A 19146-nucleotide genomic window follows, 5' to 3' on the forward strand; every position below is an offset into this window, starting at 1 on the left:
CAGGACTGCTATTTACTTGAATGATGATTGTACACAAAATCTTGAGCTTATACAAAGGTGATGCAAACAGTCCCAGACTTTGAGAGAATATTGGACCAATGCATCAAATGACAAAGATACCTTATATTGAAACTTTACTAAGGCAGTACATTTGAGAATATTTCATATCAAACTTATAGAGATTGACATTTATTTGACAATATAGTTCCTCTTTAAGCAGGATATATTGCTCAGTTGCTCTCTAAAATAGTATCCATAAAATGGTAATAATAAGCTTTTTGTATTAAATATAACTTCAATTATTTTCCTGACAAATATTCATCACATTTATTCTGTGCCAGGCCCTATGTCATTTTAGGACGTATGGGGACAAATAAAGTGAGTCTCCTGCCTTCAGATGTCGTTACTGTCCCTTCCCCCACTCATTACTATTATAGTACATGTTTGTAATGTATCAATCATCAAGGTTATGAAATTTGACCCTAACTGTTAGTAGCAACAAATAGGATATTGGTCACTATTACTGATTTGATTAAATCATCATTGTTGTCATGTTTATAATTTATAGTCATATTATCTCAAATGTTTTCCAGTGCAGAAGAACACAGTGAGGATGGGTAGTTTAATATTAGTATTAATATTATTTACAATTTTTTATATATATGGATAGTTTGGTTCATGTGATGTGATTTGCTCATGGCAAATTCAGATTTTGGCTGAAAGACTTTGGAATTGAAATCCTTGTGATTTCTGCAATGTCACATGTCATCTTTTGGGAGAAAGTCAGTGGCAGTGAGTTGGTTCAGAGGCACAGGTGGCCAGCTCACAGTACCATGGTTTCAGAAGCTCCTTGGTGACTCCCCTACCTCCTACCCATTCTGTGCCCTGTGTCAACACATTTTTCTCCTGATTGCATTATGAGTTTTGCCCTCCTCTGAGGAATGAGTGGCTCCCTAATGTCCATAGAAGAGAAGTAAATTGAAATCTTTTTGAAAGATTTATTTATTTGGCTGCATTGGGTCTCAGTTGCAGCATGCAAGATCTTTGTTGCAGAGCACGGACTGTCTAGTTGTGGCACACAGGCTTAGTTGCCCCGTGGCATGTGGGATCTTAGTTCCCCAACCAGGGATCAAACCCATGTCCCCTGCATTGCAAGGCAGATTCTTAACCACTGGACCACCAGGAAAGTCCCCTTGAAATCTGTGCCTCCAATATATTTATAGGACATGGCTAGGACAGGTCTACTGATGATAAAATACAAAAAGAGATAATCTATTGTATCTTCATGTGGCCTTGTATGCATAATTGAAAAGTAAAAGAGATTTCTCATTTGGCTTCATTTTATAGTGGAAGATGGCTTCCATATCATTTTTAGTCTAATATCAAACACATTCTTCTCTATATTTTATGAATACCTATGCCAAAAAACAGAAAATAACTATTAGCTGTATCTGCCTATAATAATGAACTGTTTACTATAGAGAATGTTATTAATAGAAAATATTGTTACAATTAAAACTCTTTTAAAGTGTTTTCCAAACTCTTTTTTTTTCTAGAAAGTGATGTGCCTACCAACTGCCCAAGTCAGTGGTGGCCATATGCAGGTCACTGTTACAAGATTTACAGAGAGGAGAAGAAAATACAAAGAGATGCCTTAAGAGCATGTAGGAAGGAGGGTGGTGACCTAGCAAGTATCCACAGCATTGAGGAATTTGACTTTATTATCTCTCAGCTGGGCTATGGTAAGAACTTCCATCTATAATATGCTTGACTCTTGTCTTCCCGACTTACAATCTGTCTCTGGAAAATTTAATCATAAATGTTAAATTTTATAATCTAGATAAATTCAAATTAACAATTCAATAAACTTAGTGACAAATATTAATTATGCCTAAAATATAAAAATTGCATAGTAACTTAAAGAATTTCTATCACTGAGAGAACATTTGATTTTTTCCTTTAACAAGGAATCAGCTTATGCATAGCTTTTAAAATATTGTTTTTCTATATAAAACCTGGATTTAGAGCAGTCTTCTTTAAACTTGTGAACAATATTTCACTTATTGGAATTTGTGTGTATGGAGGTATTTCTATTTTAAGGCCGATATTTTCTCTCACAGGAAAGGTCTCTAAATGAACTATCTCATCCTTTGGAGTTTATTTTCTCTGTTAATCTAGCTGATTCTGCTAGAATGATGAGCAGAAAAATCAAGAAGATGTTTGATTGGAGTGGTTAGATAGTGGCCTAAACCTTTTGAAGTAATTCATATATCCACTTTAGGACTATAATCTAAGAGATACAGAGTAAATGTAGAAAATATAGAAAACTAACATATTGTAAAGTTTTCAAAAATTGGCTCTATCAGAAACAATTGAAAAGTGGGTAAAGGACTTGGGAATGCTTATCCTGAAGAGGAGGAGGGTGAGGAAGGATATAATAATGATGGACACCCCATGGTACTTGCTGATTAAATGATGATCATTTTCTTCTTCCACTGATGAGATTGCTGAATAGCTGGACCTGTTCATTTCCAGAGAGCAAAACAAGAGGAAATGGATGATGGTGATGCTGGGAATGCTTCCTGACACTTACTGTATGAAAATTGATAGGAGTGGGGATAGGGGAGAAGAATAAAACAATGAACAAACAGATGAGATAAATTAGTCTCAGACAAGTACAAAAGATCCCCAACACTGCTGCTGTTAGTGCTTGGCTGAATGGAATCCTTCCTCCTCTGCTCACCTCACTGAATTTAGTAGGGTGATGATGTTCGACTAACTTGTAAATTTCTTGATTACTCTATATTTACCTACCCTGGAACACCTAGACTACACAATAATAATGTAATCAAAACCAAGATATCTGAATAATATCACGACACAGATGGCATGATGCTTATAGTAGGTGATAAACTTTTCAAGTGAGTCAGTGGAAAACAGTTTAAGAGGCTGTAGGGCTAATGTGCAAATTTTCTCTACTTTATATAATATGGTCTATTATAAAGGAGAACCTTATATATTTGTTGCTGTAGTTATTTTGAATTTGGATGAGGAAGGTTTCTTTTAAACTCAGCTAGAGAATTAGTAAATTTTCACTGGAGAAACTTCCCTTTTTATTATTGATAAAGATTTATTTCTTTAAAACCATGCAAATAATATTAATAAAAAATAAGTAATAAAGTTAAAATTAGTGTTTCTTTTCCTAAAATGTCAAACTTTCCAACTACACTTTAATAAAAAATTCCCTCCTTAACCTCTGAAAAAAAATTGTTTCTGAGTCAAAAGCCTAGAAAACCTTTTTTAGCTAGTTGAGACAATATCTTTCATGTTAATCATGGAAATACAGTGGATAAGTTGGAACCTACATATATAAATTTTGACTCCATTAAGACAGTTTACTTAACAGATTTACAAAAAACTTTGTCTAACAACATTATGCTCACATCTTAAATATTTTTATAGGATCAAGTTTGTGCGTATGAACTACAAAAAGCTAGATGGGAGAACAGTTTAGTGAGAAAAATGTTTATTGGACCCTCATTACTCTGTTAAAACTGTGGGACTTGAGAGTTTAGGTTTTCATTGATCTTGAACCTAAAAACCTTGAGGAGTTACATGAGGTCATTTTGGAGCCTATATTTGCTGCTCACAGATCATGATCTGCCAAATTAAGTGAAAGGAAAAGGGATCATCTTGGCAAAGCCATTCATGCCTCATGGTGCTGGAAACATCTGCTGGGGCTGACACTGGGCCAGCCAGGGACTTCTCCAAAAGCAAAGCTGAGTGACAGCTTTTAGGAGGAAGAGGCTACACCATTTAGGGAAATTCCTATAAGATGTGGCATATTTCTCACTTTCTACTATTAATACAACATCTTTACAATCTGTTGACAAATAATTTTATTTAACTGTTTAAAGAACATAGATCAAGCATCCATGATGGAATTCCAGGGAGATAACTTAAACACATGTTGAATTGTGTATGCCTCCAATTTTTAAAAATGTGGAAATGTGTATGATTTTAGCTGTGAGATTGCAGGCCTTCAATTTTATCCCATTTATGCTTATGCTATTTAGAACTTTTAGAATTACAATTCCTGATAAAATCAATGATGCTTTTCATAGAATTTCAGAACAGAATGATTACCTTTTATGTCTATACCTGGTAGTTTTTTATTCTAACTTTTGTTTGTTTGGGTTTTTCTGGTATTTTGTGGTGACAGTGATGATGGATTCATTTATATTTTATAGACTAATAAGTGCTAAATGCCAAGAGAGTCCATTTATTCCGTTGATACATCTTCTTACTGTATGGATCATTTTAACTTCTATTACAGTGAATAAACTTTAACAGAAACACCTAGAATTTTCTTGGTAACAACCTTGTTAGTAAAATAGAAGTGGTTTTTAAAGTTTTTATTTTAAAACCTTCACTACACTAAGATTTAATAGTAGTCAAATAGATTTATGTATAAATAAACTATATATTTCCAGCACCATGAGTTTGATTGGTTATAGTAAATTATTTATAACAAAAAAACAGTTTCACAAAATAGAGGGTAATGATAGATCTACTTCAGTTTCATTTTAACAACTCTCAGGAGATTAAATCTGCAGTAGCACACAAAAAAAAGAGTACAGTCACCTTCACAATGTGAAGAATACATTACATATTTTTTAATATATATTTATTTTAATTAGAGGTTAATTACTTTACAATATTGTATTGGTTTTGCCATACATCAGCACAAATCCACCACAAGTATACACATGTTCCCCATCCTAAACCCCACTCCCTCCTCCCTCCCCATATATTACATATTTTAAACTAAAACTGACAACACAAAATGTCATTGACATCTCAGGCTACAGAGGTAGATCCATTTAACTTGCAAGTGGATGGTATATTATGATAGTTGTAATATCAAAAGAATTGTTGATAAAGAAGGGGTCTTCCTTTCCTGATAACCTTTTGATCTTTGGAAAGAAAACTTTGTGTAAATTGCTTCTGTGCTTTTCTTCCTGTTTAGAGCCAAGTGATGAGTTATGGATTGGCTTAAATGACATCAAGATTCAAATGTACTTTGAATGGAGTGATGGCACCCCTGTAACTTTTACCAAATGGCTTCATGGAGAACCAAGTCATGAAAACAACAGGCAAGAAGACTGTGCAGTGATGAAAGGCAAAGTAAGACATTTTTAATTAGTGATATCTAGCAAAAGCCACAGGAGAATTTTCCTTTTGCCCCACTTATTATATATCATTGTTTCCATTGTTTCTATCCTAATGAGTTGACATAGATCAAAGTTGAACTAGAATTCAGATTCAGTCTCTTGAGTATCTTGGCCAAGTCATTTTCAAGAAGACCAGAAAAGCAGCAGATAAACTGTCATTTCAAAGATTAAATTAACCAGTACGAATGCTCATATTGTTTGCGTTTGGTTCTAAATCCTAAATCATGCCATATGATTATATGGCTTGATTAAACAAGTTTCAGAACTTTGGTTCTACTTTCAGCTGGTTGCTCCGAGTGGATGTAGACCTGGTTAGATCTATCCTGGGTCCTACAACCTTGAGTCTGTGCTTGGAGAGCGACTTTTGTTATTTTAGGTTACACAGAAGTGTCAACTCTGAAACGATGGCTTCCATGTTGGAAATCAGGCAGTTTAGCTATGAAGTATATCATCAAGTTATTTTTTGTTAATAAACAATGAACATGGTGGTTAAGAGGCTGGGTTTTAATGCAAAACATTTCCTTGTTTGTAAAATGAGTATAATTGTACCCAGCTCACATGGTAGGTATAAAGATTAAATGGATTAACACATATAATGTGCACTGTCCCCGGCCCAAACTTGGTGTTCAGTAAGTATTAGCTACAGTTTTTGTCATTGTGGTTGGTTTCACAGTGAAAAATTGAAAGCTTAAGGAAAGAATATGTATTAATTACTGAAAGAATAGGCAGAAGAGTATCCTGGGAAGAGGAAACCAGAGAGCTTTGTTCTTATTGAGAACTCGAAAGACAGTATGGCTGAAAGCATGGAGTGAGAGGTGGAGAGGTGGGTAGGAAAAGTACTGGCAAAGAGAAAACATGCATTAGCCCAGGAGCAGCAAACCAAATCTGTAGTTTGCAAATATTATGCTGGCTGAAGAGCTGAGTACCAGATTGTAGTGGCTGAGACTGAGTGAAATGTGAGGATTAAGTCAAAGAGTACAGAAAACCACTTTTCAAGGTGTTTAGCAATTGAGGGAAGGGGATGAGCACTCATTTAATGTGAAATCTCTAGGGAAGATAGAAAAGGTAGAATTTGAAGCAGAATGAAAGATGCCACTTTAAGTTCATAGAGGACCCTCATCAATAGAAATAGGAAGAAGGGAGGGAAGAATAATGTTTTCAGGTTGGGTGTGTTGCATGGGACTGTTCTTTCTGCATGGCTTTATGTGTACTCTGGGACTTCCCTGGTGGCCCAGCAGTTAAGACTCCAGGTTTTCACTGCAAGGGAGCTTGGGTTCAATCCCTGGTCAGGGAAGTAAGATCCTGCATACTACATGGTTTGGCCAAAAATAAATAAATAAATAAATGTACTCACTTAACTTGAAAACAGCTGCTGGTTGGGATGGATGAGGAGGCTGTGTGCAAACCTTCTGTTGAACCATCACTTAAGAGCTTATGAGCATTTTTAATTTCTATCTAGGTCCTTCTCCATTGTGACCTGACAGTGAATATATAAAAACAAACTGTGGCTACAGTTTCTTCCTACATCTTTGTCAGTTCAGTTCAGTTGCTCAGTTGTGTCCGACTCTTTGTGACCCCAGGGACTGCAGCATGCCAGGCTTCCCTGTTCATCACCAACTCCCGGAGTTTACTCAAACTCATGTCCACGGAGTCAGTGATGCCATCCAACCATCTCATCCTCTGTTGTCCCCTTCTCCTCCTGCTTTCAATCTTTCCCAGCATTAGGGTCTTTTCAAATGAGTCAGTTCTTGGCATCAGGTGGCCAAAGTATTGGAGTTTCACCTTCAGCATCAGTCCTTTCAATGAATATTCAGGACTGATTCCCTTTAAGATGGACTGGTTGGATCTCCCTGCTGTCCGAGGGACTCTTGAGAGTCTTCTCCAATACCACAGTTCACAAGCATCAATTCTTCGGTGCTCAGCTTTCTTTATAGTCCAACTCTCACATCCATACATGACTACTGGAAAAACCATAGCTTTGACTAGATGGACCTTTGTTGGCAAAGTAATATCTCTGCTTTTTAATATACTGTCTAGGTTGGTCATAACTTTTCTTCCAAGGAACAAGCGTCTTTTAATTTCATGGCTTCAGTCACCATCTGCAATGCTTTTGGAGCCCAAAAAAGTAAAGTCTGTCACTATTTCCATTGTTTCCCCATCTATTTGCCATGAAGTAATGGGATGAAATGCCATGATCTTAGTTTTCTGAATGTTGAGTTTTAAGCCAACTTTTTCACTCTCCTCTTTTACTTTCATCAGGAGGCTCTTTAGTTCTTCTTTGCTTTCGGCCATAAGGGTGGTGTCATCTGCATATTTGAGGTTACTGATATTTCTCCCAGCAATCTTGATTTGGCTACATCTTTGTAGCCGAAGTCAAATTTGCAGTTTCCTGGTAAAATATCCACTTACTTTTCCTCTTCATAGATGCCTTTTTCTCTTAATAACCTCGAATCTTTGTTTCCCTTTTCAGAGGCACAATTATAAGAAAATAGCATCAAGGTCAAACAACTGATAATCATTAAGATTTTTTCCCCCTTGCTTTCTGCAGGATGGGTACTGGGCAGATCGGGCATGCGAACGGCCTCTTGGTTACATCTGTAAGATGAAATCACAAGCCCAAACTCCAGGAGTAGTGGAAGTGGAAGCAGGCTGCCAGAAAGTGAGTATAGAACGCACCCCATGGTTTCAGATCAGCAAAGTCGATGTGATAGACTTAGCTTATTTTTGTCTGTTGAAGTACTTAATCGTCATAGTAGCCAAATGCTTCAGCTTCAAGGTATTGCTAATCTTTGACCCAGTGCATTGTCAAGGACATCTCTAGTGGATAACCTTAAGTTGTAGCCAGCAAATTATCCTTAGTCATTTTTTCCATTTTTAATATTTCTGGTGACCTTGTTCTTGGTGGGGATTCATCTCTGGGAATCTCTGAGGATCTAGAAGGCAGGAGGTCTACATTCCAGCTGGTGGTAGCTAGTAGTAATTCAGCTAAGCCAAGTCAAGCTATGCAATCCTATTGTGCTTCAATCTCAGCTGCACCGTGGTTAGTAATACCTCCTAGCAAGTCTTATCTTTCTTTGAGGTTAAAGTAGATTATTTCTGTGAAACAGTTTCTGAAAACGCAAAGAAGCTACAAAAACACAGGGTGTATGGTTATCATTTTCCTGTTTGATTGCTGAGTTGCCCATCTTCCTCTTTTTTCCTTTCTCACTTCTCTTGGATAAAAATAAAGTAGCAACTGATTTTCTGTCCAAGAGTGTCACGTTATGATCAAATTATCTTATAACAAACACCAGAATTCATGAAACATAATTGAGTACTATACCATTAAACCATAAAGAAAAATAGAGCAGACACAGAAAATCACAGAATGTGAGAGATAGAAAGAATATCTTAGTGACTATTGAAAACCCCCATTTAAATTTTGCATTCTGGAAATTTCAGCCAGAGAAGTGATAACTTTTTCAAGTCACACAGAGGGAAGTTAAGAACCCAAGTCTCCTGCCAAGTTCTTAGACTTTCACTGCTGGTTTCACCACCAGTACACTTATATATTCTTTACTTAATCATGTGCATATACAGGAGATTGTCTATTATTGTAACTTTCTGTAATTAATAAACCAGTCCTTAAATTTTACTGAAGTGAAGTGAAGTGAAAGTAGCCCAGGCATGTCCGACTCTTTGTGATGCCATTGACTGTAGCCTGCCAGATTCCTCTGTCCATGGAATTCTCCAGGCAAGCATACTGGAATGGGTTGCCATTCCCTTCTCCAGGGGATCTTCCTGACTCAGGGCTCGAACCTGGGTCTCCCACATTGTGGGCAGATCTTTACTGTCTGAGCCACCGGGAAAGTAAATTTTATTACTTCTATGCAATCAAAATTTTTTTATATATATTTTTTCTATTAACTGTCTACAATCACTGATAAAATCCAATTTAATCATTAGGTTGGTAATAAGAAAAGGAAGAAAGTATCAGCCAATTGTTTGTTGAGTGTGGTTATTTTGCTTTCAATAGTCTTAAAAGATTAATTTTGTTGTTTAGTTGCCAAACCATGTCTGATTGTTTTGTGATCTCATGGCCTGTAGCCCACCAAGTTCCTCTGTCCATGGGATTTCCCAGGCAAGAATAGTGGAGTGGGTTGCCATTTGCTTCTCCAAGGGATCTTCCTGATTCATGGATTGGACCCAACTCTCCTGCATTGGCAGACGGATTCTTTACCACTGAGCCACCAAGGAAGCCCTAAAAGATAAATATTACATTTCTAATTAGACAGGAGAGGAAGCAAAGACTTAGAGATATTAATTTGGCAAGTTTTTAAAAACACATGCTTTAGGCAGTGGTTTCCTCAGATCATTGGGAAGACTAGGAAAAAAAAACCACTTGCTGGCAAAAGAAGATAACAGAGGTTTTGTTTTTTTTTTTTTTTTGGTCTGAGCCTGGGTACTTGGTGTTTTGGGAGTATTTTTGAAAGTTCAAAACTACAGACCTTCTATGATCAAGATCTGGGATTCAGTTTGCAATCCATTGCTATCTCTGTGGGAAACCTTGATTTAAGAAATTAACATGAAGTGGTCCTGAGTTGCTAATATTCCTGGATGTCTGATAGATGCACGTGTAAATCCTCTTTAGAAGACCCCTTCTCCAGGCTGATTGAGAATCCCACAGATGAGTTTGAAATCCAAAATTATAAAACATACCATCATGAGCTTTAGATAGTGGAATGAATGGATGTGACATTAAAGTGACTGGTTTTTTCAAATGCTTATGAGAAGTAAAAGGTGGAATTGAAACCATGGACCAGACACCATGTATTATGTGGGATTTCTTTATGATTCAATTCTAAATATGTTTTGTTTCCATTGAGATTCTTTGACCTGTGAACTGGGGTGTGTATGTGTATATGTGTGTGTTTTCATGCTGGTGGAAGTTTTGGTGGCAGTAATGGCAGTTTTGTGTTTTAGTTTCTAAATAATTGGGAGGTACTATTGATTTTCATTCCACTGCATTGTGCTCATATAAAGTTTTTGTTGTTAGTTGTTGAGATTTTCTTCATTATCTAGTTCATAATCAGTTTTTCTAAATATTCCATCTATGCTTGAACACATAGATGGGATCTCATACAGACCATGGGATTTCAAAGAGTCAGACATGACTGAATGAGCACTGATAAAACATAGAAATTATATTATCCAGATATTATATATTACTAATATTTCATCTGTTTGATATAATATTCTTATTGTGATTCTATCAAGTTTTGTCTTGTATACTTTTCATATGTATTTATATCTTTCTGGAGAATCAGTCCTTTAATTATGTAGTTATTTTCTTCATTCATAATAATGTTTTTTACCATAAAGTCAATTTTAAATAATATTGCCACAGAAGCTATCTTCTGTTTGGTGTTTGCCCAGAATCCTGTTTTCCAGCTGATTGCTTTTAATTGTGCTATGTAGCTGTAGTTTAAGAATGGCCCTTGTAAATGAATATCTGCATTTTCATTTTAATCTAATTTGAGGAACTCTGGCTTTTAACTGGTGAAGACATGAGCTTAGATTTGTTTCGCGTACCAATCTATTTGGATTTGTTCCCACCATATTATTATGTGCTTTATTTTGTTTACCGTTCTGCTTTCTTTCTTTTTTCTCTTTTTGTGCATAACATTGGTTCACATTGGTTCTAATGAATATATATTCCCCCTTTCCCTCCTCTGAAAAAAGTGAAAGTTGCCCAGTTGTGTCAGACTCTTTGAGACTCCATGGACTGCAGCTTGCCAGGCTCCTCTGTCCATGGAATTCTCCAGGGAAGAGTGCTGGAGTGGGTAGCCATTCCCTTCTCCAGGGGCTAGTCCCGACCCAGGGATCAAATCCAGGTCTCACACATTGCAGATTCTTTACAATCTGAGCCACAAGGGAAGCCCCTTTTGGGAAATTCTACATTTTTACTGCTTTTTTTTTTTTTTTTCAAAATGGTTAATCTTATATTTTTAACATGCATTCTTGTCTTGAAGTTAACCAGTCTCTTTCTCTGCCTCCTGAACAAAATGAATGTTATTATTCCACTTATAATTCAGAGTCTTTTAAAATTTGAAATAATGTTAGACTCACGAGAAGTTTAAAAAAAAAGAGTACTGAGAAGTCTGCACTCGACTTCTGCCAACGATAGCGTCTTATCTAACCAGAGTACATGATCACAACAGGTGGTTGGCATGGATACAATATGGTTAACTAAACTACAGATCTTGTTACTATTCCATTCTTTAGCTTCCCACTTCCAATTAGTTATCTTTGCTATTTGTCCAGGCAGTTAGATCTGGATTTACTGACATTTATTGACTTCTTTGCTCAGTGTAGACTTCTAGCTCACTTACTCCTCTTGACTTTACTTTCTTGCCAAAGTTAATCTTTCAGAAGTTCTTTTCACTGGGATTTGGGAGTGGAAAACTCTCTGTCTGTGTTTGAAAATGTCTTGAATTCATCTTCCCTCTGCATAGTAATTTAGGTAAGTCATTTTAGAATTCTAGATTGACAGCTGTTTTCTGACAGCACTATATATATATTATTTCATTTTCTCCTGATCTTTATTTTTGCCATTGGAATTCCTATTAAACTAATTCTTCTTCTTTTTTTATTTAAAAAAAGTGGATAATCTGTATTTTCTCTCTGATTGATTTTAATAGTTTTTTCATTGTCTCTGTAAGTATAATGTGTTGAGATTTGGATTTGCTTTATTGGTTCCATTTGGTGTGGAGTATCTCTTCATTTTGAGGATTTGTATCTTTCCATTCTTGAAAATTACCAGTCATTCATTCTATTCAATGCTTCTCAAACTTCTCTCAGGATGCTTTTCAACCTCATTCACCAAATATGCATGCTTAGTTGCTTCAGTCATGTCTCCTGCGTCTCTGGCACTGCAGGCATGTTCTTTAATGCTGAGTCACTGGGAAAGCCCTCTGTATCTTCTATATTTTCTATCAATATGATTTTAAACATCTTTTCATAGTCTCATCTCTCTTCCACATTCAGTCAGCTTACTAATCTTTCTGAAACCACATTTTCTATGCTTTATCTGGCCATTGAGTTTTTAACTTCATATTTTTCTTTTCTAGAAATTCTGGGTTTTTTTGTGTGTAGTCAAATCCTGTTTTTCTTTGTTCATAGTATTTTGATCTTTCCTCATTGATTATCTTTCTTCCTTTGTCACTTAAATCACCATACCATGCTTCTTTCCCACTTGGTTTTATTATGTTAAACTGTTGACTCTCCCTTAAAGGAGACATTTTTCTTAGATGGTTTATAATTTTTGGTTGTGAATTAGTTCACCATCCCATCTCCTCCTACCCTCAAATGTCACAGTCTTATATGACCTGGGTTGTGGAAATATTTCTGTTGTGTGATTTTGCGTTTTAATTCTCAAAGCACCTGTAAGATTCTCCTTTTGTGTATTTTATTTTTCATGTTTTGACTATGGAGGCTCATACAGTGTGGATAGCGTAAAGTTGGGACTGGCACCCACTTGTGTGGCACAGACTTGGTACTTGTTTTCAGCAGAAGAATTTTCTTCTTTCTGTGTCCAAATCCCCAAGCAAGTGACAAGGATCTCTTAATTTCCTGTTTTTGTGGGTGGTGTTTTCTTGCTCTCCTTTCACAGAGGGGCTACCATGAATGGGTATCATCTTTACATAAGGACTTCAGATCTATGGGCTTCCCTGATGGCTCAGTGGTAAAGAACCCGCCTGCCAATGCAGGAGATGTGGGTTTAATCCCTAGGTTGGGAGGATCCCCCAGAGAAGGAAATGGCAACCCATTCCAGTATTCTTGCCTGGGAAATCTCAGGGACAGAGGAGCCTGGCAGGCTGCAGTCCACAGGATCGTAGAAGAATCGGAGATAACTTAGTAACTAAACAACAACAATCAGTTCTGTCTCCCTGCCTCAGGTGAGCTGATGGCCCAATATCTTAATCTGTATGAACAGTAAAACCCTAATCCATAAACTTCAGGACCTTAATCTTGGTCTAAAATATGACTGGGCAACTACAATCTCAGCTTGTACATTTTCTATTCCAGCTTTTTCGTTCTCTAGTACTTATTTTTGACCCTGAAGATTTTTCCTTCTTTCTCTCAAATTCTAGTATGGACTTTCTGTTTATTGCCATGTTTTTATTTAGCATTTCTATGTGTTTGAATTGTGGGAGAGGAACCATGTCAATTTATGATGCCAGGAGTTTGATAGGTACTAACCTTTGACCCGGAGAAGGCGATGGCACCCTATTCCAGTACTCTTGCCTGGAAAATCCCATGGATGGAGGAGCCTGGTGGGCTGCAGTCCATGGGGTTGCTAGGAGTCAGACACGACTGAGCGACTTCACTCTCACTTGTCACTTTCCTGCATTGGAGAAGGAAATGGCAACCCACTCCAGTGTTCTTGCCTGGAGAATCCCAGGGACGGGGGAGCCTGGTGGGCTGCCGTCTATGGGGTCGCACAGAGTCGGACACGGCTGAAATGACTTAGCAGCAGCAACCTTTGACCAGATGGCACAGCTTTGTACTCACCATCTACTGCTGTCTTCAGTAGGTAACTAAGCTTGTTATTCTGCAAATTAGTTCCTGTGGCTTCCTGTTCTAAAACTGAGAACTTACCCATTTCATTCAGTTTCTCTGGTAAACATTTCACAAATCGTTTTTGTTGAAAATTGCATCAGAATGGAAAGAATGACTCCCCTTACCCCCATTTTGTATCATAATTCGTCTTATGAGGAACAATGCACTCTCGTTTTCTTTATTCACATAAATTGTTTTCATTGCATATCAAGTTACTGATATTTGTGTTATTTACATGCTTCTATTGTTTATCAATTTGTGTTTCAATATATAGAAATTATTAAAATAATATTATATAATAAATATGCATGATATTCTGCTTGATAATATTAATAGGGCTGGAAAAGGCATGGATTCTACTGCTATTTGATTGGACACACACTTTCAACATTTACAGAAGCAAACCAAACCTGTGTAAGTGAGAAGGCTTACCTAACAACTGTTGAAGACAGGTATGCAACTATTCTATTTTAAATATATATATATATCAAATAATGAAACATTTTCAGAAGAGTATATCAGTATGCTCTAAATTTCTGAGTAAATTACACTGAATCTTGAAGTATGGTTTGTAAATATAGAAGCAGTAAAAATCATATTTTTATTTGGATTCTTCATTGCAAACACTAAAAAATATTTTGCTACTTTTAGTACCAAAAAACAAGAACAATTTGCTAATACTCCAGTAAATGTTGTTTATATATCTAACTTTTTTAATGTAGTAGATCTCAAAAGTTTTTAAAGCAGAGAAAGTAAGGAAAATTTATCATCTCAAGAAATCAAACATTCTATTTTTACTACCACCTCCAATATAAAAAAAGGTAGACAGGAACTTCCCTTGGCAGTCCAGTGGGGGTGAGAGGGAGCAGAGAGATTTTCTAGGCTTACTAGACTAGCAGGTCCAGAAAATGATGTGGAGATAGAGAATTTTATGTAACCTTTAACTTCTAGCGTTCTATCCTTCTTTGAGATTTCGGTATTTATTTTTCTCCTACTTTTTTCAAGAAACTTAAATTTAATTTTGATTTGGAGTAAACGGGTAAAAATTATTGAATTTTAATACAGTAAGTTATATTTCTTGGCCTTTTAAAGCAGGCCCAATAAGATCTAGAAGATGCTATTGATATTAAAATTCTTTGATAAAATGAAAGACGTCATAGAGTTCATAGAATTTATATAGTCTTTATAAAAAAACTTATATTTCAACATTCTTTCTTCATGTATAATTAAATGTCTGATACATTGCTCACCTCTGAAAATCAGAACATAGATAATTTTTATCTTATGACCTGGAAGTAAGCTACACATTTTTAAGTACCTTGGGAGCATGTTCTGGTCTATCTTGTTGGTCTTTGAGTCTACTGGAGCATGGATGTCCCTAGATTTTCTATTTTAGGTTTGCTTTTTTTGTGTGTGTTTTCTGTGATATTTGTGTTCAGGAACTCACTAACTCTTTGGTTCAATTTGGTGTTTAGGCATTTAAGAAAAATTGAGTTTCTTATTTTTAATTTTTTTTTTTTGGTTCAGTTTAGGGAATTAAATTATTCAGACTAGGGTCAAACCAATGTTCTGTTATTGTGGTTTTCTCTCCATTTCCTCTCTGCTTGTGCTAGAGCCATCTACAATTCCCTTGTTGCTGGAAATTTTGAACATCACTTTTCTTTTGCCCAAAGAGAGACTTTTTTGTGTATGCTGCTGCATCACTGTCATTTATCAATTAGGACAAATTTTGTTTGCCTTACTAACCACAGTGTATTATTACCAGATGACGCCAAATATAAAGATGAGATCCAGAGGGAGAAAAAATGTTGGAGCTTGTGATTCTGCTCCCAGTTCTTTCTAGAGATTGAATCTCTAGTTCTCTATATTTCTTGATAATTTTCTCTGTTGTTTCAGAGCTGAGAAATGGGAATGAAATTGAGGGGAAAATCGACACAAATTTTCTAATTGTATTATCTTTAATAATGTTGCAGCCTCTCCACTTACTTCACCAAGAATTGTGTAGAGCATCTGAAATATTTGAAAAGTGAATTGATTTTCAAACATTGTATTTTAAAAGGCAACAGGATAAGCAGAGGGTCTGATGAGAAATAGAGAGAAATAGTTTGGGTACATTGGAATGATTTTATTCTGTCAACTGTATGATACTTTTCCTTCATAAGATCACATTTCCGTAGCGAAAATTTGCATAACTTAAATGACAAGTAAATAGGACATAATAGGTTTGATTTGCCAACTAAATGATAGCATAGGCATACAATTGAGATGTTTTTCATGTGGATAATTAGAAAAATTCACTTTTTTCCTAAAATTTAGTTAAATTTTTTTTTAAGATATGAACAAGCCTTTCTGACTAGTTTGGTTGGATTGAGGCCTGAAAGATATTTTTGGATAGGACTTTCCGATGTACAACACAAAGGCACCTTTCAGTGGACCGTCGAGGAAGGCGTTCAGTTCACACACTGGAATTCAGATATGCCAGGTATGTGCAGGGCTTCCGTTTCAGGCTTCCATTCACCCCACATATCCATTTGGCCAAATCTGTGATTCCTTCATGTACCTTTCCAAATAGACTTCTGTAAATTCATTGTACTATTAAAATTTTATTATATTTTATTTCACTCTCTTTTTTCTTTAAAAAATGTTCCCATTAGTGTGCAGTGGTCTAAGATAAAAAGGAAGAGAAAACTCCTAGGTTATTTGGTGCCACTCTATTTGAAGTATTTATGAAATAGTGATGAAATCCTTAATGGTCAGAAAGATTCCATGGTGACCACTGATTCACGTATTTCTGAGAACTTAAAACTGTCCTCGGGGGTATAAAACTTTCAATGTGACTATGAACAGAAATATGACTGTGCTTCAGTGGTAGAACAAGACTGAGTGCTTATGTGGAATGTATTATTTCAGTATCTTGAACGGGCCACCCTGTTAGCTCTTTACAATAAGTCCCCTCCATACAAACCCTCAAGTGGCGAACTTTCAAAGATGTGAATGTGCCGCTGGATGCCTGCTGTTGTACTATTGTACTTTTCAAGGTACTGTACTGTCATGTTAAAATTGTTTTCTTTATTTTTGTTTTTTTATGTATTATTTGTGTGAAAAGTGTTATCAACCTATTATAGTACAGTACTATATAGCCATCTGTGTTAGTTGGGTTCCTAGGCTAACTTTATTGCACTTACAAACAAATTGGACTTGACAGATGCACTCTCAGAATGGAATTTGATTGTATGTAGGGGACTTAGTGTATATGACTTGGATTTAGTTTTATACTTGTAGAAAACCCATAAGCTAAGTTTCAGTATCCTCCTTGTGTCGAGGTGGAAACTGGGACTTGGAAAATTTATAAGCATGGATTTAGACTAATCTTTGTAATTCCCAAATCCATGCTCTTTGCATGGAGGTCACCCTTTCTCCCTATAAATTTTTATTTGCCTTCATTAATAAGGAGCTTCTGAAATAGACACTCAAATTATTTTTTGCTTTTTTTAATGCACTGGTGACATAGCCTATGATGTAATTCAGTATGACTGCACTCAGGAAATTCAACATCCTTACAGCAAATGTTTCATTGTGCCTAGTTAAAAAGCTATGGAAGGAATAATAGAGCTTAAGTATGCAAATTAACTCTTTGGCCTAATAAGTTCAAATCTTCAGAAGTTTTAAAAATTTGTATCCTCAGTCATCAATAAGGAAAATAGATCAGTAATTTGGATAGTGTGATTTCTGTTTAATTAATTGAACATTCTGGAAAATAGTAAGATTTAAGTTTATTTTGAAAGAACAGGGTAGTATATTAAGAGCTGAGTGCATTTTTTTTTTTTGAGTGATAATTTTTACTTGCCAGACCACATGCCTTAATTTCACTGGTGTTGATCATTTAGCAGTAGGATACTGAAAGATTAATCTAGGAACATCCTTAGGGAATAAAAATAAATCAAACCACAGTCATAGGGAATTAGCAATCATAGAGAAAATATTTTGGGGAAAGTGTAGTTCTCTAAAACTAAACATATACTGCCTTTAAAAGTATAATAATCAAAGATTCTCTCATCTTAGCAGTAAGAAATCCTAATGTTTTTCAAGTTCTATTTTAATGATATTTTGAAATAAACTATGAAGCTTAGTAGGTCCACATTTTATTTTATATGCTTCTTTATCCATTAAAGAATTTTAAAATGAATGTATGAATCACTTTGCTGTATACCTAAAATTAATACAGCATTGTTAATCTACTATGCTCTAATATAAAATAAAAAAATTTTAAGGACACAGATGAACTTATCTACAAAACAGAGTTATAGATGTAGAAAATAAAAATATGGTTACCAGGGGATAAGGGCAGGGAGGGATAAACTGGAAGATTAGGATTGACCTATACACACTGCTGCTGCTGCTGCAGCTAAGTCACTTCAGTCGTGTCCGACTCTGTGTGACCCCATAGACGTCAGCCCACGAGGCTCCCCCGGCCCTGGGATTCTCCAGGCAAGAACACTGGAGTGGGTTGCCATTTCCTTCTCCAATGCAGGAAAGTGAAAAGTGAGAGTGAAGTCGCTCAGTCGTGTCCAACTCTTAGCGACCCCATGGACAGTCCACCAGGCTCTTTCGTCCATGGGGTTTTCCAGGCAAGAGTACTGGAGTGAGTTGCCATTGCTATACAACTACCATATATAAAATAGATAACTAATATGGACCTGTTGTATAGCACAGGGAGCTCTACTCAATAGTCTGTAATGGCCTCTATGGGAAAAAGAATCCAAAAAAGAGTGTATATAAGTGTATGTATAACTGAATCACTTTTGCTGTACACTTGAAACTAACACAACAATTTAAATCAACTATACACCAATATAAAATAAAAATTAATTTTAAAAAACAACTTCCTTAAAACATAAAAGAAAAAAATCCGTAATTATTATAGGATTTGTGAACTTTGGGCACATACCAAATTGATTTTCTATGCTCAATAAAAGTCAACATGATGTTTAGGAATTTTCAGCTTCAGAAAATTAACCCTTTTAGGATACTAGTTTGGTCTACTAGTACAATATTATAATAATTGTATTATTATAATTGTAATAACTTTAAAAAATAAAATGAGAAAATTTGTTGCATAATCAAAAGCAATGAGCTATAACTAATATATAATACTATAAAACTTTAATAGAAAATTAAAAGATCTTAGTCTAACATAATTTTCAATATTAATATCTCTTCCAGTCAACCAGAACATATAACTTTTAAGTAGTTCTAACTATAAATATAGTCATTTAAATCAATAAACTTTAAAAAAATTGCTTGAGAAATC

The 19146-nt window shown here is 35.7% G+C and overlaps 1 protein-coding gene across 1 annotated transcript in view; it reads left to right on the forward strand.

Moving 5' to 3' along the window:
* Positions 1–19146, forward strand: part of MRC1 (mannose receptor C-type 1) — a 113136-nt gene that overhangs the window by 41003 nt on the left and 52987 nt on the right. Inside the window, exons 7-11 of the mRNA XM_003586772.6 lie at positions 1557–1742; positions 5030–5187; positions 7783–7893; positions 14172–14287; positions 16169–16317. Coding sequence (XP_003586820.2) covers positions 1557–1742; positions 5030–5187; positions 7783–7893; positions 14172–14287; positions 16169–16317 — 720 coding nt within the window. The remainder of the gene's footprint in view (positions 1–1556; positions 1743–5029; positions 5188–7782; positions 7894–14171; positions 14288–16168; positions 16318–19146) is intronic.

This window comes from Bos taurus, chromosome 13, assembly GCF_002263795.3.
Source record: "Bos taurus isolate L1 Dominette 01449 registration number 42190680 breed Hereford chromosome 13, ARS-UCD2.0, whole genome shotgun sequence".
Taxonomy (NCBI): Eukaryota; Metazoa; Chordata; class Mammalia; order Artiodactyla; family Bovidae; genus Bos; species Bos taurus.